The sequence below is a fragment of the Calonectris borealis genome, chromosome 8 (assembly GCF_964195595.1).
Source record: "Calonectris borealis chromosome 8, bCalBor7.hap1.2, whole genome shotgun sequence".
Taxonomy (NCBI): Eukaryota; Metazoa; Chordata; class Aves; order Procellariiformes; family Procellariidae; genus Calonectris; species Calonectris borealis.
In genome coordinates, this window is record NC_134319.1 from 27,422,338 (window position 1) to 27,442,870 (window position 20,533).

The 20,533-nt window shown below is 35.3% G+C and overlaps 1 protein-coding gene across 1 annotated transcript in view; it reads left to right on the forward strand.

The window, feature by feature from the left end:
- LOC142085214 (potassium channel subfamily T member 2-like) overlaps positions 1-20,533 on the forward strand; it is an 89,909-nt gene that overhangs the window by 35,047 nt on the left and 34,329 nt on the right. Inside the window, 3 exon segments of the mRNA XM_075157003.1 lie at positions 7,871-7,979; positions 14,696-14,804; positions 20,370-20,519. Of these exon segments, the coding sequence (XP_075013104.1) occupies positions 7,871-7,979; positions 14,696-14,804; positions 20,370-20,519 (368 nt within the window).

Below are 20,533 nucleotides of genomic sequence, written 5' to 3' on the forward strand. Positions count from 1 at the left end.
TTTATTGAAATTACTTGGACTAATACCAGAGTGTTTGCTCTAGATATCCAATTCAAAGAGTTATATTTATTAAATCAGAAAAGAGGTATCTATCAACTGACTGGTATTTCCATTCAGAACTACTGAAGTATTGAATTCAACCTTATAAATTAATTTGTGACTAGTACCAAATAATCAATACGTCTGAGAGTATTTGACCATTTTTCACATTGGCTAATTTTAAATGTGAAAAATGATAAGATTCTTTAAATAAGTTACTATAGTTTTGCCCATGCTACTAGTTATTTGCAGTCAGATAGGTTACTGTCCACAAAGGAAGACTGCTAATACAAGTCACTACTCAGCATATCTGTCATAAAAGAATAAAACTATTTTAATATGAACTAGAACTCTTCAAACCAATGAAATTACCTACTGATCACAAATATCCAGGAAAAAAGTCCACTGAAGAAGGATTTATGAACACAACTTTAAATTCTTCACCACTAGCTGCATGCTAAATTATTGCACACTTGCCTCTATTCAGTTCGATCTTGAACTCCAAAGCAAGATCAGAATAAGTCCGAATATTCACAAAGTTAAATTAAGATGCTTACAAATTGCCTAACAAGATCAAACTAGTGTTTATAATTCGGTAATTATGTTTTAAGCTATCTCAACTAAAAAATACTGTTTTGCTGCTACATTATAAGAAATAGCAATTGTTTTTCTAAATGTTAAAAACAGATACAGTAAAACATGGGAAATGAGGGCTTCGCATTATGTATGTAGTATTTCTTAATATATTCTCTATCACTTGCTACAATTACTTCATCTGCCATCAAAACTTAGTTGTTTCCATACCTACACATACGGCTTATCAGAGAAGGAAGAACAAAAAAAGCAACATAAGCTGTAGCTAGAAAGAAGAAAGGATTGTTTCCTTGCTAGGCAAATGAGCCCCCAGAAGCAAATTTTATCAAAAATGACTTAGTTTTTTGTAGACTATCAACATGCTGTAAAAAATACTTTATTCAAAGCTAAAGACCCTGTGCTGGACCCATCACTTGCAGAAAGCCACTGAACTCCCTAAGAAATAAATCTGTGCTCCTACTATAATATTCAAACTTACTGAACTAAGAGCTTTTAATTTGATTAATCAGCAATAGACTCCTGAAAACACACTAGCGAAAGCCACTGAATTGGCAGCAAGTAATCCTGGAGTAGTCAAGTAAGGCAAGCACTCAGAATGTACTGTTTGGAAGTGACAGAGGTGCTAGGGTATTTAAGGATAAGAACAAGCAACAGTTCTTGCAAATACCTGGGAAAATACCAATAACTTCTGTGAGACTTAAAAATATCAAAAAGCCAAACTGCCTTGCCTAAATTAGCCATGAAGTTCAGAATAAATCAGCTACAACATCTCATTTCACAAAATAAACTTGACAGTTGTGAAATGGTTAGAAATGAGAAATCCCATACAAGCAGAGCATGTGATTTACATTGCACTTGGTAGGTTTATGCAGCTTTAAGGACACCTGCACCAACAAAGGATTCCCTTAGAGATAAGCTGTTCGTCTCTGCTCATAACCTCTCCAGAATTTATACAAAGAAAGGGCAATTTTCAACTCTGCTGAAGTCTCCTACAGGGCAGACAGCGGACTCTACGTGGAGCTCATGGAGCTTCCATTCATTCTGGCCAGCACTATCTGGTTTCGGTTTCAGAGTTGTGGCCAGCTACAACTCTCTCCAGGCAGCCTTTCTGCCCTCAGGGACAGTGTGCCCCAGGAAATACCAAAATGGTACGTGGCACATTTCAGCTTCCAGTACAGGCTATTATCAAATCTCATGTATCATTGTATCTGGAGCACACAAACAGGCAAATCTTACCAGAGGCACAATCCTGTTACCTTCCTCTGGGACAGAATGCCCAGAGTGAAGGGTAATGCCCAGGGTGACTGGCTGGCTAGTCATAATGGCGCAGTATCTCAACTGTAGCAGTGATACTCTGAGGGTCAATGTCATCTGAAATTTTTAAACAAGGTGTCATCTCTCTCTGTTATTGTTGCTCAGATTTCCTTTTCACAGGGAATGCAATTATTTATACTACAAGTAGAAAATAGGACAGCTGTTTTGGGTTTTTTTATTTTGTTTTATTTTACTGCCCCCTAGAGCTCTGAATTGAAATGGATTTAATCTCCTATGCTGTTCCAGCTCTATCACTACTAAGAACTTCAGTAATGTAGTACATTTGTTACAGTTTGTCACTGGGCTGAAGGAAGTTCAGTTGTCATCCCAGTATCAATCTTTATAATTACAACTGATTTTTTCCCCCTCCTGTTCTTGAGAAGCTCACAAACTGTTAGGAGTGCCTTGGATCCTCCCCTACATCTGACAGCTGTCAAAATAAAAGTTAACAGATGCATTGAGGAGGTTCCCGACCAGAACAGCTGTTGTTACTCCTGTGCTTTTTCGAAGTCCGTGAGTGTTTTTATCTCCCCAGCTACAGTCTTCAGTAGAGGATCTACTCATTTGTCATGGATACCTCTGGCTGTTCATTGCTTGCTATTTCGTTAGTTAATAAGTTTTAGTGCCAAAGTCGGTGTTGCTTCTAATCCATGGATCACAACTATAGCTCAGAAGAAAAGTACAATAACAGGTGACATGCAGTTACTTCACAAAAATTTTCAGTTGCTTCCTTTTTCGCTTGGAGGAGTAGGAACTTCAGCAGTCAGACCAAGAATTTGTCAGCTTTCCAAAGTCTCCTACCAGAAACTTTCTCTTCTCTGGCAAGACAAAGCTGTGCCAAATTTTGTTCTATCAAATGCTATTTTGACATCTCAGACCAAGATGTAAGCTGCTTATCTGCTATAGCAAGCAGGACAGACATCTGTTTCACTTCTGGAGGATGCAACTCTTGAAGAGTTCAAGTTGTACTTAAGTCTGGATGACAATTTTTTTTTTCTTTGATTGGTGGGTATAGAACAGTAGTCTGTGCCACACCATGAAGTTAGCCAGTGACTTCAGTGGGCTGCCTACATCAAATTGCTCCACAAAACTAAGGTGCCTGAAAACAGTACATCTGCTCTTTTAACCCAGAAGTCTTTTTTGATTTATCCTATAGATAACTCATTAATAGGCTATATAAATATATGAAAGACCACTTCTACTGCTGACAGCTTTGTTCTGATGCTTTCTGAAAATTCAGAGGTGGTTGAGTTCAAGCGTGCACCTTTTTTTTTCCCCTTCCGTTAATCAAATTCTGTGACACTACTATATCGGTAATCTAAGTTACGCTGCCTTAATAACATCACAAGATGGATGCATTGCATGGGAAGATATAACTAATTTATCAAGTCATCCGTGGCAAGAAAAAATTAAATTAATAGAAATATTTTAAAATATATATCTTAAATCAAGCCCTGCTTTCAGTTCTGATGATTTAAGTTTTTGTTACACCCACTTTAAAACTTACAGCTTTTGATACATGAACTTAATGTGAATAGAAGCATAATTTTGTTTCAGTTATCTCTGTTTGTAGTATGTACATATATACCTCCTTTGTATGGGGGAGAAATGTGAACATTTCTTAAAGTCACTGCAATATAGTATAGAAATTGCTACATACGTAAAACAGAGAGCCACCAGTACTATATGAAGAGACTGAATCTAAGAAATCACTTAAAGCGCCTATCTGTATTTTCATTTCTCTCCCCTGGAGTGCTTCTCCAGAGTGGAACTGGGGAGAGTAACTGAGTGAAAAAAACATGGAAACCCAAATAACCAGCTTTTGTACACAAACACATGTATATACCAAATGAAAAGAGAGAAAATGAAACAATAATTCAAGGTTATTATATTAACAGTACATACACACTGAGTTGATCTTATGAAGCTATATAGGGCATTTAAGTATCCATTTTATATATATTACATATTTGCTTCTTCAAAAAAAGTGTTAGCAAATGGAAAGCAATACATATTTTGCAGTGTTAAAATTGCAAATGTGCCAAATAATCATCAAGAGATTTTAATTTTAAGGAGTCTTTCCCTTTCCTATACAATTACCTAAAAATATTTTATGTTGAGATTCACGCTTTTAGTTTTACAACACTCACTTCTATGGGTCTAGGTTTGTTCGTTTTTTTTAATAAAATGGTGTCATTTGAATCACTTTGATAAGCATTCTTCATTCTTATTTCTAACAATTCTTACACCTTCTGACAAAACCAGGCTTTTTAGACAAAATAATTAAAAAAAAAAAAAAAACAAAGAAAACAACATTGAGAACTAAAAAGGAAGAGTAAACTTAGTCTGAAATGTACAACCAAAATTGTATTTACTGGTACAGTTTTGGTTTATCACAGTAAATTTAATCTTAGCTTATATATGTAATACTCAAGAATGAAAAAAATAATTCACCTAAATTTCATTGAATATAAGCTCTATTTCTATGCATGTGGCATACAGGAAATGGCCTTTTCTCACTACTTTTGCAAGCCAATGTGGTCTATGAATGATTGCTATGGAAAGGAAGGGAGGAAACTGGTAATGTCAAACCCTGTGCAGTGAAGCCACACCATCACTGCAAGTGACTCTGAACACGTTTCCCTGACACGTTTTGCATGAAAAGATTAGGTAACATCTTCAACAACATAGGTTTTTCAAATCTGTCCCAAATCTCCTCCCAAGCCACTTAATCATCCTATAGTATACTTGTATGACTGCCATCTATCCCATTACCCAGCCATTTGCTACTTCTAAGGTGTGTTGGCATTTCATTCCCTTAAGACAAAACAGCAAAAAACCCTTAAATTCAAGAAAACATCTAAATACAAAAAAAAAAAACCCTAAATACACAAAACCCCCTTAAATACAAAAAAAAAAAACCCAAATAAAAAAAAAGAACCCTAAATACAAAAAAACCCCACCCCACACTAAATCCAAAAAACCCCCCAAATCCAAAAAAAAAAACCCCTAAGGAAGATAAGTCATCATATGCTATAGAAAAAGTGAAGAAAAAGTGACTACATACAAAGAAAGCTTATAGCAGGGTACATCCAAGTTCTGAAATCTCCTAAATAGGCACAACAATCCTACATCTATGAAACTGTTAATAAGAAAAACGTGAAATAATGTATTTTACCATCCTCAAAAGGTCTTCCTCTTATGACTCCATTCTAGTATTTCTAGAAGAAAGAGTACTTGCTAACATCTCAATTGACATTAAAATATTATAGTTTGAAAATGTCAATTACACTCTGTTCAAGGCAGAGATTTTCCCCTGTGTTCATAAGTCTGAAAGCTTATCTTATTGCTGATGCTGCAAACAATGAATCATTCTTTATATTTTATCTTTTAATACCACCAATTTCATGAGTAGGCAAGGCATTTCAACCCAAGTATTCCAACAATACTTGAAATTTAATACATATTTTGCATTATTCCTATGTCCACTGGAGTCTTCATGTCACAACCTGTCATCCATTCTTGGAATTGTTAAGTACCTCTCTACATCAGATTGCTCACTCTGTCCCGCTCTCAGGTGAGTATCCTTACAGGCATTTTAGACAGGACTCTGTTTACAGAGGCTTTGTCCAGCTGTGAAGTTGCAGTAGTTGTCTCTGTTAACTTCTGCCTACATGCAGCTCTCAAATATTCCTTTTTAGTTCTGAAATAAATAAAAACTGATGGCTGATACACTGAAATTAGCTGTATTTCATGAAATTCAATATATGAATGTATTATCACATACTTTATCTTTATGGGATAGCAGTATTCATCCTGCAGTTAACTCACTCTTGACACGCGGTACAAGTACAAAAACTAATAGACTGGGAAATCTCTTGGAAGCCTTTGGTCAGTAGCTGGCTAAATTCTGACGTCAGTTATGCAAATGTTTTAGTTGCACAGAAATGTAGATCTGTTTTTAATTGAGCTGATATTTTTTAGAATTATCCACAATTTAAAACTCTTACTTCCTCATGTCCTCATTTAATGTTATTTAAATTCTGAGTCTCTTTGGAAGGACATATCTAATACATCATTCTTGATGAATTAGACGTGACTTATCACTACCATCTAAGTTTTCACACAGTTCTTCCACATCCAAATGCTACCTCTTCCAAATTATATGATCCACAACACTTGCAGAAAGATAGGAGAGGGACAAAATACGTTATTAGTAGAAGATTTCTGGAAACAAACCCTCTATTCTGCATTCCAACAAATAGATTTTATTATATTAGGATCATAGGATAACGGAGGTTGAAAGGAAGCTCAGGAGATCTCTAGTCTGACTGGAGTCAGTTATGAACACAGACCACGTTGCTCAGGGTTTTATCTAGGTTGGAGTGAAAGTATCAAAGGGTGGACACAGCATAGCCTTTCTGCACAACCTGTTCCACTGCCTGACTGTCTTCATGGGGAAAAGGTTTCTCCTTATATTCAACCTGAATCTTCCTTTTCAACTTACATCCACTGTCTCTTGTCTTCCAACCATGCGTTACTCTGCAGACCCTGGCTCCATCTGCTCAATAGCCATCCCGTAGACACTGGGGGTTGCTGTTAGGTCCCCCTGAAGCCGTCTCTTCTGCAGGCTGAACAAGCTCCATTCCCTCAGCCTCTCCTCACAGGGCCTCTGCTTCTGCCCCTGACCATCTTGGTGGCCCTCTGCTGAACTCAGTCCAGCTTATACATGCCTTTGCTCTATTGAGGGCCTGCAAACTGAATGCAGCATCTAGATTCAATCTAACTTGTGCTGAGTAGAGGGGGATAATCACTGCCCTCTAACTATTCGCTGTGCTCCTGTTAAAACAGTCCAGGATGCTGTCAGCCTCCTCTGCTGCCAGGGCACACTGCCAGCCCATGCTCAGCTCACTCTCTGCCAGGACTCCCAGGTCTTTTCCAGCAGAGCTGCTGCCTAGCCAGTCAGCCCCCAGCCTCTGCCAATGCAGGTGGTTACTCAGTCCCAGTGCTCTTGCTGAATTTCACGAGGTTCTTGTCAGCCCATTCCTCCATCTTGTCTTGGTCCAACTGAATGGCAGTCCTGCCCTCAAGTGTTTTGACTGTTCCCTCCAGTTTGGTATCGTCTGCAAACCTGATGAGTGTGCACTCTTTCACTACTCCTCCAAGTCATGGATAAAGATGTTTAACAGAACAGGTTCCAGTGCAGATCCCTGTGACGCTCCACTTGCCCCAGGTCTCTGGGTAGGGTACATGCCATTTACCACTGCCCTAAGACTCCAATCATCTAACCAGCATTTTACTCATATAGTTTTCCACTCATCCAGATTGTAATGCCTGAACATGGAAATGAGAATACTGTCTTGAGACACAGCGTTCATGTGCCCAGAGGTATAGCTCCCCAGATCATCCTTTTGTTTGAAGATGGGTGAAACTATTAATTTTTCTGCCATTGTTGGAGACCTCCCCCAGTCTCCACAACCTTTCAAACATAAGAAAGCAACCTACAAGGCGATTGGCCTGCTCTCTCTGCACCCATCTCATCCTGTGGGTTTGTATGGGTTGAGTTCTCTGGAGTAATCCCTGTCTAAAATCATCCATTGCTGGCGATTCTCCTCCTGCTTGAAGTCTGTCTCAAAAGCAGAGTCCTGAGAGACCTTGCTGGTGAACACAGAGTACCCCAGCCTTGTCTGTGTCTGCAGAATTACTGGATTGTCTGTTTATCCTTATATGTATTTAAATATATGTAATATACATAATATGTAATACTACTTATATAATGTGTACGTAAACATCCACACCAGCTGGTGTTATATAGTTTTAAAATGAGTTTTCTTCAATGGAGTCAGTCTGACAAGAGGTTCTTTTTCTAATGTAACATGGTTATTTGTATTTGATTGTCATCACCTCATACTCTTTATTTTAGGATCATCAAACCATTTTAAGAGCATGGGCAGTTAAAGACTTTGCTCCAAATTGTCCTTTATATGTCCAAATACTGAAACCTGAGAATAAATTCCACATCAAGTTTGCAGGTAAGTGTAAGATTTCAGCCATTTGAAACACTTGTTAGTATTTGGCGGTTTGTTTCATAAACACACAAGCAAAGGGAGATTCCCTAGACATATTTACTGGTTAGAAGCAGATTAAGAGTGCAGTATTGCAAAATAACATTGGCTGTAAATATCCTAGCAATAGTACAACGTCATGTTTTACATTAAAGTCCTATTTATAAGCACTTTTAAGGATTGTTACTTTCTTACGTTACATAATACATAGAGTAGAATTATTTGATATATAACACATTGTTACTCCTTAATTATAGATCCAGGTAGGTTTCCAGCTTGATATATCCATGTCTTTAAATCATTTCTGTCTACTAAAACATACTGTTACTAAGGGGTATATGAGATCTGCTCAGAAAAGGCCAAATTTTAACCAACATCAATTGAAAAAAAAAAATCTTCCCATTGGACTGGTTTTTTTCCTAAGTGGTATGAGAAACATTATTTTAATTACTTTCAAATATTTTGGAAGGAGACACATAATTTAATTCTATACCCAGTAAAATGCGTGTCTTAGAAACTATGGCAAAAAATGCGAAACGATGTTAAGAAATCCAAACAAATCCTCTCTTATAAGAAGAGCTACCAGCTTTAATTTGACAAACTGTTTCTCTGCACTATGTAGGTAGGTCTCTCTTTCTCTCTCTGTCTATATATGTATGCGTGTGTGTGTTTATATATGTACATACAGACATACATATGCTCATGTGCAAAAACACGCAAATATTTTATAATGAACTCATTTTGCCTGTCTTTGGAAAAATATCTCTATGAAGTAGAAGCAAAGCTTTCCTTTTCAACTGTAATTTTGAAAATTCAGTTTTCTTGAAGGATATTCTAGGGAAGAAAAGATTGCTGATTCATGAAAAATTCAAAAAAACTCTGTGGAAAAATATTAGTCTTCTCCATCATCCCATAACGTGATGAAGAAGTAAATTCCAGTGCAGAACAATTCAAGAGCAACAGTTAAAGCTGTAATTTTAAAAGCTACTGAATTTACCACTAGGTTGGAAAGAAGGAAAAAAGCATCAATAGCAGTTCTGAAGTTATAAAAGTGTAATCTCAAACTATGAGATGGCACAGCAGGGAATAAGGCTCATGCTGTGACAAGAATGATGGTGCTTTTTCATTTTCCCCTTAAAACCACACAGCACAAACATAATCTCTTTTCCCTAGCCATGGTCACTTTCTTTATCAGTAACTGTGTTAATTTGTTGTTCCTAATAGTATTTTTAAGAGAGTTTCATTATTCTTAATGGCTTGTCTCTGTAGGAGCTTATGTATAACTAGACTTGCAAAACAGAGGTAATTTTTTATATCTAAGTCTCAGATTGAGAATTTGGACCTTTTTTTTTAAAAAAAAGCAAACAACAACAACCTCTTTTTGTAATATTTCCTTCAATGAGCTTAACCTATCTGGTATCTTACTGCCTTCATTTATGTTCTGTAGTTTTTCAAGGGCTTGAGGAGACCTTATATATTCTTTGTCTCATTAGCCCCCTCTAATATTAATTATAGTAGTACTGTATTGTAAGTCTAAATATTTATATAGGACCTTACATCCCAAAAGAATTTCACATGGATCATAGGGTCGCTGCATCCATTTCCATACACTCTCCCCGCACAACAGTAAAAGCAGAGAATTACAAGCCTTCCTTCAAGATTAACTTAATCTTACTCATATAAAGCACGTATAAAGGAAATTTTTAAGGCAGTTTTAAATTCGGCAAGTTTACAAACATGGTATAAACATCACCTCTGGATGCTTACCTACTGCAAATGGTTAGACCACTGAGAGTCATGAGAACAACATTTGTTTGCATACATTTTCCTGAGAGGAGTCTACTTTGGTTATTAATCTCATCCAACTCTTCTTCATTCTGAAATATGTACCCAGTGGGGGCTGCAGACTGTAGCTCTGTCCAGAGTGCTTATGAATAAAATTTGTCATGACCATACGGAACATTTTTCTAAGTGCTTTTCCTATTATGATTCAGAACTGCTTTATTACTGCCTTAATGCAAAAGCTTCTTTTAAATTTGATATTCCTTTCAAAAATGACTCCTTCTGGAGGTTTCCCAAAACAATATTGTGCATTTTTATGAACCTGAAATATTCAGTAATAGGATTTCTTCAATTTTTTTTTCTTTACACGCAAGTTTAGAGGCTATAACTGTCAAAAAGAAAGTTTTTTCATTTAGAAAAAATACAACCAAAGAGTTCCGGAAAGTTCTCCTAAGAAAAGTTTAACTTTTAACTACATTGAAAAGTTATAAAACACTAGAAGCCCAGTTTCTCAGCAGCTTATATTAGGCTGACCAGTCGTCCTAGATTGCATGAGACAGTCTGAAATTTAGACCCTGTCTGCATTTTCCCGTTGAATAGCATCCTGCTGACTTTCTGCCTTAGGCTTCAGAAACACTATATAGGACAAGTAATAGTTGTAATTTATTCCCATCTGGTAGACAAGACTTTTACATTCTTCCTCTCTTTAATGAGAGTACGAGAACTTATTTTTGTCATCAGAGCAGGAGAATGAAGACACTTTGCACAGGGTAATATGGCCTGTCAGAAAGGCAGGTTTCCTGTCTTTTCACCTGATGCCAGACATGCACCCTTGCATCCTGCGTTTTCTCTGTTATTTTTTTACAGTGGAGTTTAACTACTTTGTTTAAAACGGTAACTTAGACTTATATTAATAGAGTGGAAATATTTCTCTGTGCTTGAATATGATTCTCCAGTGGAATCTGAAAAGCACAGGGCATAAGTGTTTGTCCCAGCAAATTCCTTTGCAAGTTCAAGGTGTGAACACTCTATAAATATACAGTCACTCTAACATGACAGTTATCAGATGGTCAAGGAAACACTGTATCGCCATTGTTAAGAGTCTTATGTCTTAAGCTGAAATGCTTTGAGATAACTCTTTAGTAATTTCCAATATACAAATGCCTTGACATGCCCCATTTTTCTCTCAGTAATAGTGCATTTCCCTTCACTGGCAGTTACATACGGTTTTCTTAATCTTCCTGCTTTTCCTCCAAACACACAGGGCTGCAAAAGGCTATGTACCCTTAATGCATGCATCTGGCCTTGCGTTTCAGCACAAACATGAAATAAAGTGAAGATTGTCCACAGCAGAGCAATATATTTATGCAATTCAGAGACTGGAGTAAATTGCATATTTTCTGAGTTGAACTTACAACTTTTACATATTTGCTAGAAAATAAATTAATGACCTTCACCCTTGGATATTCAGAAATTATGTATAATCACAATTTCAGGAACTGGGGATACATTTTGACATTCTCTATTTATTCAAAATGCACCAATAAATTAGCACAGTTTGGTGAAGTCTGACGTTAAACCTTGAGTAGTTTATTCGAAAGGAGCATAGTCCAGATTTACTGAAATGGATTTTTCAGTGGATGATTAATCTATCCAATTAAGATAAAAATAACCTAGAGATAATGGATGGGCATTTTTCTCTATCTGGTCTTGTAGTAATCATGTTAACTTATCAAATTGACAAAAGTAAGGTTTCTCAGAATAATTGTCAGGTCTAGGAAATTCTTACCACATGGCTGATGCTGCAGGCATAAATCAGTATTTTGAGTATGTTTTATCTTCAAGAACACTACAGAAGTCATAACTCACTGCACTGCATTACTACATCTATTTGAGACAGACTTAGGAACAAATTTTCTGTCAAAATATGTTTTCAACAGAAACTACAGCTTCTGGACATTCTAAAAGGAATATTTCTTTAGTATAAATACAATCAAAATACTTCTGTTTGGTAAACTGATTTGACATATTTAATATCCAATTCAAAATAAACTGCAGTTTCCTCTGCTGCTTCACTGCTACACTAAATGAGTAATTTGCTGATTCTAGTACCTGCTGTCACAGGACCTGACTGATGTCCCAGACCTGAGGAGTAGGAAACTATCACCCAGCTTCCTCCCTCCTTGCTTTAGAAGAGAAAGCATCAGATAAAGTTCTGTATAACCCTCACCACAGCTCCATAATAAGAGTCCTGAACATAAATATAAAACACAGTAACATTATAGGCAAGCCATAATCTGTCAAATAATTGCAGAAATGAGCCAGTTATTTTTGACCTGATCTGTGTCTAATACAAGAACTTAACTCCAGCCAAGAGGAGAAACCCATAGTACCTCTCTTCATGTTTCAAATGGCTACAATATTTCTAATCATGGTAATTAGATGACTGAAGAATCTTTCTTCTGGTGTTCTCAAAGTACCTCTGAGAATTCAAAAGCTTCAAAACACTTCTGAAGTAGGTAGGGTATTATTTTCATTTACCCATTTTACAGATACATAAAAAGTCATGAAGGCATAAATAGCTCACACAAGGTCAAAGTCTACAATAGGAGTGGAAATAGTCCTATGAGTCCCAGCTCCATGGCTCCTGATGTAAAAACACTTGACAACACAATCTGAATCTCTTACACGTATGAGATTAAGACGACTATTGTAGGACAGCAGTCTGTTTGCTGTGTGTTATATTCTCTGTTAACACTGTATTTTACATAAAAGTCCACCATATACATTAGAGAGTATAGAACATATATGGAGGATTTAAGTCCAAGATATACTTTTCATTTGCATTGTGCCATCCATGATTTATTCACTTTCATTTATATATATTTAAGTCAGTATCTACAATTTGGTTCAAGTACAAGATCTGAAATAACAGATGATGAAATAATTTTCCTCTATATTTTTTCTTGCTCCTATTTTCAAAAGTATTAGCTATAAGATTCTAAACAAAAAATTAAGGGGAGGTTATTTGGCAAACATCCTATACAAATTCAAAAATATGGAGAATTCTCATTCCTTCAATATCAGGAAGTCAAGACACACTTTCATAAACCTTTGCCATCTGACTAATGGTAATGGCATGCAGCTATTCCATCCAAGCAGTAGACTATGCTTTATTCTCTCAAAATCTCTGGCTTAAAATTTAAATAGATTTGTTAATGGCACGTGGTCAACTAAAAGAATACATTTCTGTCTGAAATATTTTCTGCAGGAAATATTTAATTGCTATAACTGAAATATATTTAGGGCAGGAAAAACCTCATTTTGTTCTATGTTTGACAGTGTCTTTATATAACTAAATTTATTCCTTCCCTATCACATTTAAATACACATTGATCTTCAGAAAACGAGAGAATGAATCCCTCCTTTCAGTAGTCAATGATTCTGTTACTGAAAAGCCTCTAGAAATTTCAAAAAGAGGAAAAGAGAAGGCATACAAAGTATGCCCTCACTTTTGTTTTCAGTAAGTGTCATGCTTATAGCTATACTATAAATTCCGTCTAGAAAGTAGCTTAGTTAGAGAGGTAAGGTGGTTCTAATGATTTCAATGATATATTAGTGCAACTAGAAGTAGAGGTATGTAGGCAGCTCAGATCTAGGTGGGGAGATTACTTGCTTCCTTTTAGTCAGCAATTTTCCTATGGCTTATGTTTTGATCATCAGCTGTACTACTTGTATTATTCTTTCTCATCAGAAGCAAATCCTGCTCCCATTGAAAGTAACGTAGACTGAATCAAACATTAAATTCAGAAGAAAAAAAATTTACTTAGCATGCAATAAATGCCTTCATGACCTTAGAAAACCTTTATGACTTTAAGATTCCACACTGACAAGAAGTTTCATTAAGTTGTAAGTTTTGTGCTTATCCCTTCTTATATTTATTTTAATACTGTCACAGGTATACGTGAATGACATTAAAGAGTAATTTCTATTTCCTTTTCATGCCGTCACCAGCACTACAGAGCATTTAACTGTGATCTGAATTTAAGCACTAGCCATCCAGGTTGAATAATAATTGATAAAATACTGAAAGCATGTGCATAAGATTTGGCAGTTTTAAGTATAAGAGGACTAGATATATATAGACCAATATAGAGGACTAGATACAATGCCTCTGTCACCTTCTTGTCTCACTTCCCCTCCCCTAAATTCCATTAAAAGATAGAAAAAAACAAAAGGTACTGTGCCATCACAGCAAGTAGTAATGTGCAGACATACTTTCTCGTAAGGACTCTCGAAAACAAAGCACAATTTTGTGATTACAAAAACCAGACAAGGACTGGGGTAAAAAGAATGCAAAGTTGTAAAAAACTGGAAAAGAAAAAAACACCACCCTCCTTGCCTAGACTGCAAGGAGGCAGCAGCCTCTAGCAGTTGCTGGGGGAGAGATTAGTCAAATCTCCATGACACGCTGAAGTGCAGTGCAAAATCCCAGATCCACTGCCAAATAACCGGTCTGCAAGCCAGTACAGCCTATCTAATTGATCAGCACTCCTGCATTGCAGTATCCTACATATGCTACGTGGCTTACTCATAGAACTAGTGCAGCAAGATAGTGGAATTGGGATTCACAGAGCCATTGCATCCTCTCCATGTGTAGCTGCAGGACACAAAGTATGAACTGGATGCAAAATTAACTCTACTCATGCAATCTGAGAGATAGCACAGATAAGGCAAATCATACACCGCTGCTCTCCAGGTTCAAGTGGAAGATGAAGATCTGGAGGCAAATTTTGATCGTCCCCATCTTCACTGTTTCCCTAGACAAGGAAAGGAAGTGGTAATTCTGTTCAATGGAAAGTATTTTTGTAAAACAATTTATATCTTCTTTTTTTCTACAGATCATGTTGTGTGTGAAGAGGAATTCAAATATGCTATGCTAGCTCTAAATTGTATATGCCCAGCTACCTCTACATTAATCACACTGCTGGTTCACACATCTAGGGGACAGTAAGTATATACTACCATTAAAAAAAAACCCAACCCTTTGTAAAAGTTATAGCTGATATTCTTTGGAAAATAGCTTACCCTGAACTCCCAGACATCTACAGTTTTTAAAAAGAAATTGGAACTTTCTGCACAAGAAAAGCATCAAGATGTTTTACTCAAGATATTATAATTTCAAAGAGAACCCCCGCCCAATATTTAACAATTTGTTGCATGCTGTTGTGCCACTTTCACAATAGAAGATATGAAAAAACTTGTATTTCCAATTTAGTAGATTGAATCATGGATCTATCGCACAGTTCTACTTAACAACACCAACAAGACCCAAGAATACCCGTTTTAGTATGTTAATTTGAAGGTCTATTTTTGTACACATAAAAACTCCTATTCATTGAGCTAAAAAAAAAAAAGTTTTTCTGATAACATATAAAATATTATTTGCTATTCAGTGCCTGTACGTTAAGAGGCAAGCAAACATACACGTGAAGAAATGGTTTTTAACATAACTACCACACTGCTGGAAGGGGTGCAGAATTATTGTGTCTCTACAGACTGCATAGTCAAAGTAGAGCCTCTCTATATTTACCAAAATAATGTTACCACATCTGGTATATTTCTGTTATGCTATATTCTTGGAATAACAAGGTATTCTTATTAAAATGTTGTGGGCAGAGAGAGGCATTAAAGAGTAAATCTCCAACTATATCTGTAGAAATGGAACACGTGCATTTAGACTGCACAAGAACACATTTGAGAGTCTAGTAAAAATGCATACTTTTTTTCAAGTAACCATGGACTCAGTAATATCTTAATATTTACAAGCAGACTTATTTAACCTTCTGTATGGCATTTGTAGTATTCCCCTCTGCTCAGGATGGGGAAAACTGAAATTATTGCTAGAAATCTTACTACCAAGAACAACAAATGTCAAGATTTTAATGGCACTGTCTGTACTAGAATCTGTTAATAAGAAGACAACAAAATACTGTTTCCATGCCTCCTAAGAATCATGGTGAAATATGTTCTTCATCAGCCTAGCTTCCATTATCTGACATGCACAGAATACAAAACCTTTTTTAGTAATTTCATATTCTATGTACATAAAAGAAGAGCAGTATTATTAACAGCTAGCAGATAATTTTCCATCAGCACAAAACCAGACATATGAAAGGGACTGTTTTCTGCTGTACTTAAGAACTTTAGCATTTCATTTTTAACACAGGCATATTGATCATTTATACAGATTCCTAACTGTGATGCAAAGTAACTATAGTAGAATGCTACAGTGCTTACTATTTCTTTTGCAATCAGAATTAATTCATGTGATCAGGGTGGTTAAAGTAACTGATTTCTAGTCTGGTCATTATATACTAGGAGCAAAAAAATTTTTTTTGCACAAATAGTTGTCAGCATTATTTTGAATCCTTTTTACAGAAGCATACAAGCTTGCTGTATAAACACAGAAAGACTGGAAAAGGGAAAATGTCTAGTTGTCATTCTTCTACTTTAGTCAGCACTCATCAGAGCATTTAATCTCAGATGGGCTCCAAAATGCTGAAAAATGGCAAACTTTGGACATCTTAGAGCATGTGTATTAACGCTGGACTAATTGGTTGAATAGATATGACTGTTCTTTAAAACCATACTGTATCTGTGAAAGTTTAAAACAGACACAGAGGGAAAAAACTTCAAAAATATTTAAAACTTGATAGATAATCTTGTCTTCACAGTGCTAAAAATAAAAAAACTCAAAAAATCAAGTATTTCTCTCCCAAAATATCACTTTCTTAGCTTTCAAATTTAATACCTTTGCTACTTCCCTTCATTTCATTTTTGCTAAAAATTTACATAATCCCCAAACTGGTGGGGTTTTGCTTCCCCTTTTATTCCTTACAACTTTTTAAAATCCCTTGGAAATACTGGAATAAGTTCTCAAAAGTCTAATTTAACAGTGGTTTTAATTTTTCATTAAGTTTTGTACAAGTGCACAAATCTGTTCAATGTATGATAAAAGTCACCAAGTCAAGCATTCAAAATTAGGAAACGAGGACAAAGCTGTTGTTTTACTAGACTGCTCTGATCCTATTAAAAAACCCTACTGTGCTGTTGAAAACATTAAGTAATGATCTGCTTGAGCTTACTTTTTGCTTATAATCGAGTGTAACATAGGCCATGTTTAATCTGGAAGTTTTGTGTCCTTGAATATTTAGTTAAGATGATTTTTAACAACTAGAGATTCAACCATTGATTTTTAACAAGTATGCGCTTCTTGAATATAACATTCTAAATTCAAAGAACAGTAATCACATATAATTGAAAAAATTATATAAAATATTAAAATATGTGAGAATAATTTCTTTCTCCTGAATTACCACTTCAATGTCCCAGTTTTATCAATCTTATACTTATTTTACTTTTTTATTCATAATTTTTTATGTGCAATACCATAATTGATTTAAACACTTGTGAACTAAAATAAACTCATACCTAGGTACAGGTATAAATCTGCTCTTTAGAAGTATTATACTTAAGAGATTTATTTTCAAACTTTCTTATTGAGTATACACTAATATTTTAGGGGAAAAAATCCGTGTAAACTTACATTCTTCATAGGCATTTCCTGAGCTCTGCACTGACTCTAGAGTGTTTGAACAGTGTTGGTAAAAGAAATGATTCTGCACTTCATTGTCTTAACGGGGAAATCTGTTTTCAAAATAGTTGTCGGTTTTGAGCTTCCATCTACAGGTTGTCATTGTATTGCAGACATAAAACTGATTTGACTAATTTATAAATCAGAATAATTGTTTTGGCTTTTCTAGATATTGTCTAATGTTGAACAATAGGTAAATTAACTGCTAATTGTTAAAATAGGTTAAATTACCTTTATGCATAAGAAAGATGAAATCAGATGAACATTTGAGTTTGGCTAAGTGTAAGTAAAAAGATGAAGTGAAGATAGATTACTTAAACTACAATTAAAAATTTTAACTATGCATGCATTTATATCCAAACTAAATACTAAATTAGATCTAAATAATGAAGAGTATTTGTTAAATAGACTTCCAATGTTAACAGTGAACTGCTTTCCTTTACATTGGTTCCTGTTTCATTATCCTTTCATTATCCTGGTTACTACCAGCACCTGCATTAAACTTTATGTAAGACTTGAGTTTTAAGTCCCTGTCGCTATTCACTTCCTTATATAAAAAGAACAGACTTGGATTACGGGGACACTGAAATGAATCAACTGCTTCTAACCTTGGGTAATCTTTATAAAGTCTATTCAAAGTCATTGGGAGGATTTTCTTAATAATTAGTTCAGGTTTCCATTCACAGAAGCCCCATACCTGTTGATTTACAAGTTTAGTAACTACAATATAGTGACTGGGAATGTTTGTTCAAGTTATCACAGATAATGAAGTTTAAATGACTACCTATGCCTTTCCATTCCACAAGGAATGGGTCTTCTTTTTACACAGTATTTTAGGTGCATGTAACCAGAGAAGGTTATCAAGGAACTGACCAGAACATTTCTTGCTTTTTGTCATTTCCGTGGTGCAAAGTCATTCATTAAGGGAAAATATGACCACTTTCAAATTCTAGCTTCTTAACATTTGTTAATTTGGTGAAGTCATGATCTTAACCTAAGTGACTTACATTTTAATGGAATTAAACAGTTCATCGAGAGTTTATAGATAAAACATTGTCCCAACTGTTGGTTGTACTCTTACAAACGAAATGCTACTTATTCCACAGGGGATCTATTTCCCATATTTATTAAGAAATAGTGTGACACTGTTAATAATACAAGCTCATTTCGCATAATCATGAAGATAAGTACACTGGGAAATTACTGGAAGTTGAAGGCAGTACATAGCAGCCGAACACAGGAAAAATTATTATTCTCTATAATCCTAATTAGAAAGATAATACAATAAACAGTAAACAAAAAGAAACATGTACATAAATTAAAACCACCTTATCTTCTGAAATTAATATGTGAGGAGACTGGGGAAAATGTTCATTTTCTAAGCAACTTTGGCCAGATCAACTTGCTATTAAAATTACGGGGAAGTTTGCTGCTCTTTATATGAACTGGCTTTTGTCTTCAATACTAGTTTTCAGATTGAACAAACTAGATGTAAATAATCCCATTGTCTTTTCAGCTATTTATGGAATTGAAAACCTCAGTCTGCAAGACATCAAAATTCTACCTTGAATCTTATTTATAATCTTATTATTGATCTTAATTATTAACCTTAATATTTATCTTTAAATGTTATCTAATTATCTAATCTAGTAATAGAACTTTATTAAGGTTTGTATTATGATACCAAATATTGGAAGAAAATAGTCTTTCTGACTTGAACTTAATGTGATCTTTACAGAACAGCCCCATGGGAAGCTTTTAGACAACTAACTGGAACGAAGCAGACTTTAAACAGGTGAACATTCTATTCTAGGGGGAAGAGAAATATAGAAAAATTTTCTTCTGTAATTACATTTCTAGTTCTGCTATTCTACACCTAGTACACTGTTTGTTAATACTGTTGCCATAAAAATTGTTCACTTATTTCCATCTTGAAACAAAATGTTTCTACGCTGAGGATGGAGAAGAATGGTAAATTGAAGAAAAACAAAAATTGTGTTAAGATATTGAACATGTATAAATGAACACAAAGGAGCATATCCCAGTACCATGAGATCTTAGCTCCAAGTGGCAAGCAGAGCACATTTGTCAGTTTTATGTCCTATCTGCATATATATATGTATATATATGCATCCATTATATACAGTAAAAGTCATGCAGACAGAACTTTGTTTCCACATGAAAGTATGTAGTTCATAGAAGCCCCAAGTCTGCAGGTTTCAGTGTTAGCTGAGGTTTGGAACATTTCCACTAACAGTCCATTTGGATAAAGAATGTTAACTGCCTATAGTAAAGGATGATATGCTTAACATGGTTAGAGTAATAATTTCTTTTCTTGCACTAGAGAGAAGAAGGTATATACTTGTCATTGTATGTAAGGCACAGTAACTAGAAATGTCCATAGGGTAAATCTGAAGATAACAGATAAGCAAATGCAGAAAAACCAAAATCTTTCTTACAGATAAAGTGACCGAAGCCAAATGGGTCTTTCCTGCATAAGTTATTTTTAATGATTCTTTACCTACTTCAAACAGGAACCAGACAATCTGCCATGGAGCATCTGAAGAGACTGTCTTTATGAATAAATGAGCATGCTGTTGGTTTCACCTATCATCTTTAAATTGCAATGAATCTACTTATTATGGTGTAAATTTAAAGAAATTCAGCCATACCTCTCCAGATTTTAAAGTACATAATCTTATACGCCTATTACTTAGCAGAAAATGCTCTTTAATTCATTAAAATAATCTCTGTACTTATAGTATTACCAAGCTTTGATCTCAAATATTTCTTTCAGATTAGCCTATGGGACCTCTTTAATAGACATTTGTAGTTTCTATGGCCGTGAAATACTGTTCTGATTAATAAGAATTTTACAGTAAGTTTTAAATTATTCTCTTTATCTGTACATGTTTCAGGGAGAGTCAGCAATCACCGGAACAATGGCAGAAAATGTATGGCAGATGCTCTGGTAATGAAGTGTATCATATTAACCTGGAAGAAAGTACTTTTTTTGCTGAGTATGAGGGGAAAAGCTTCACATATGCTTCTTTCCATGCACATAAAAAGTATGTTTATTTTC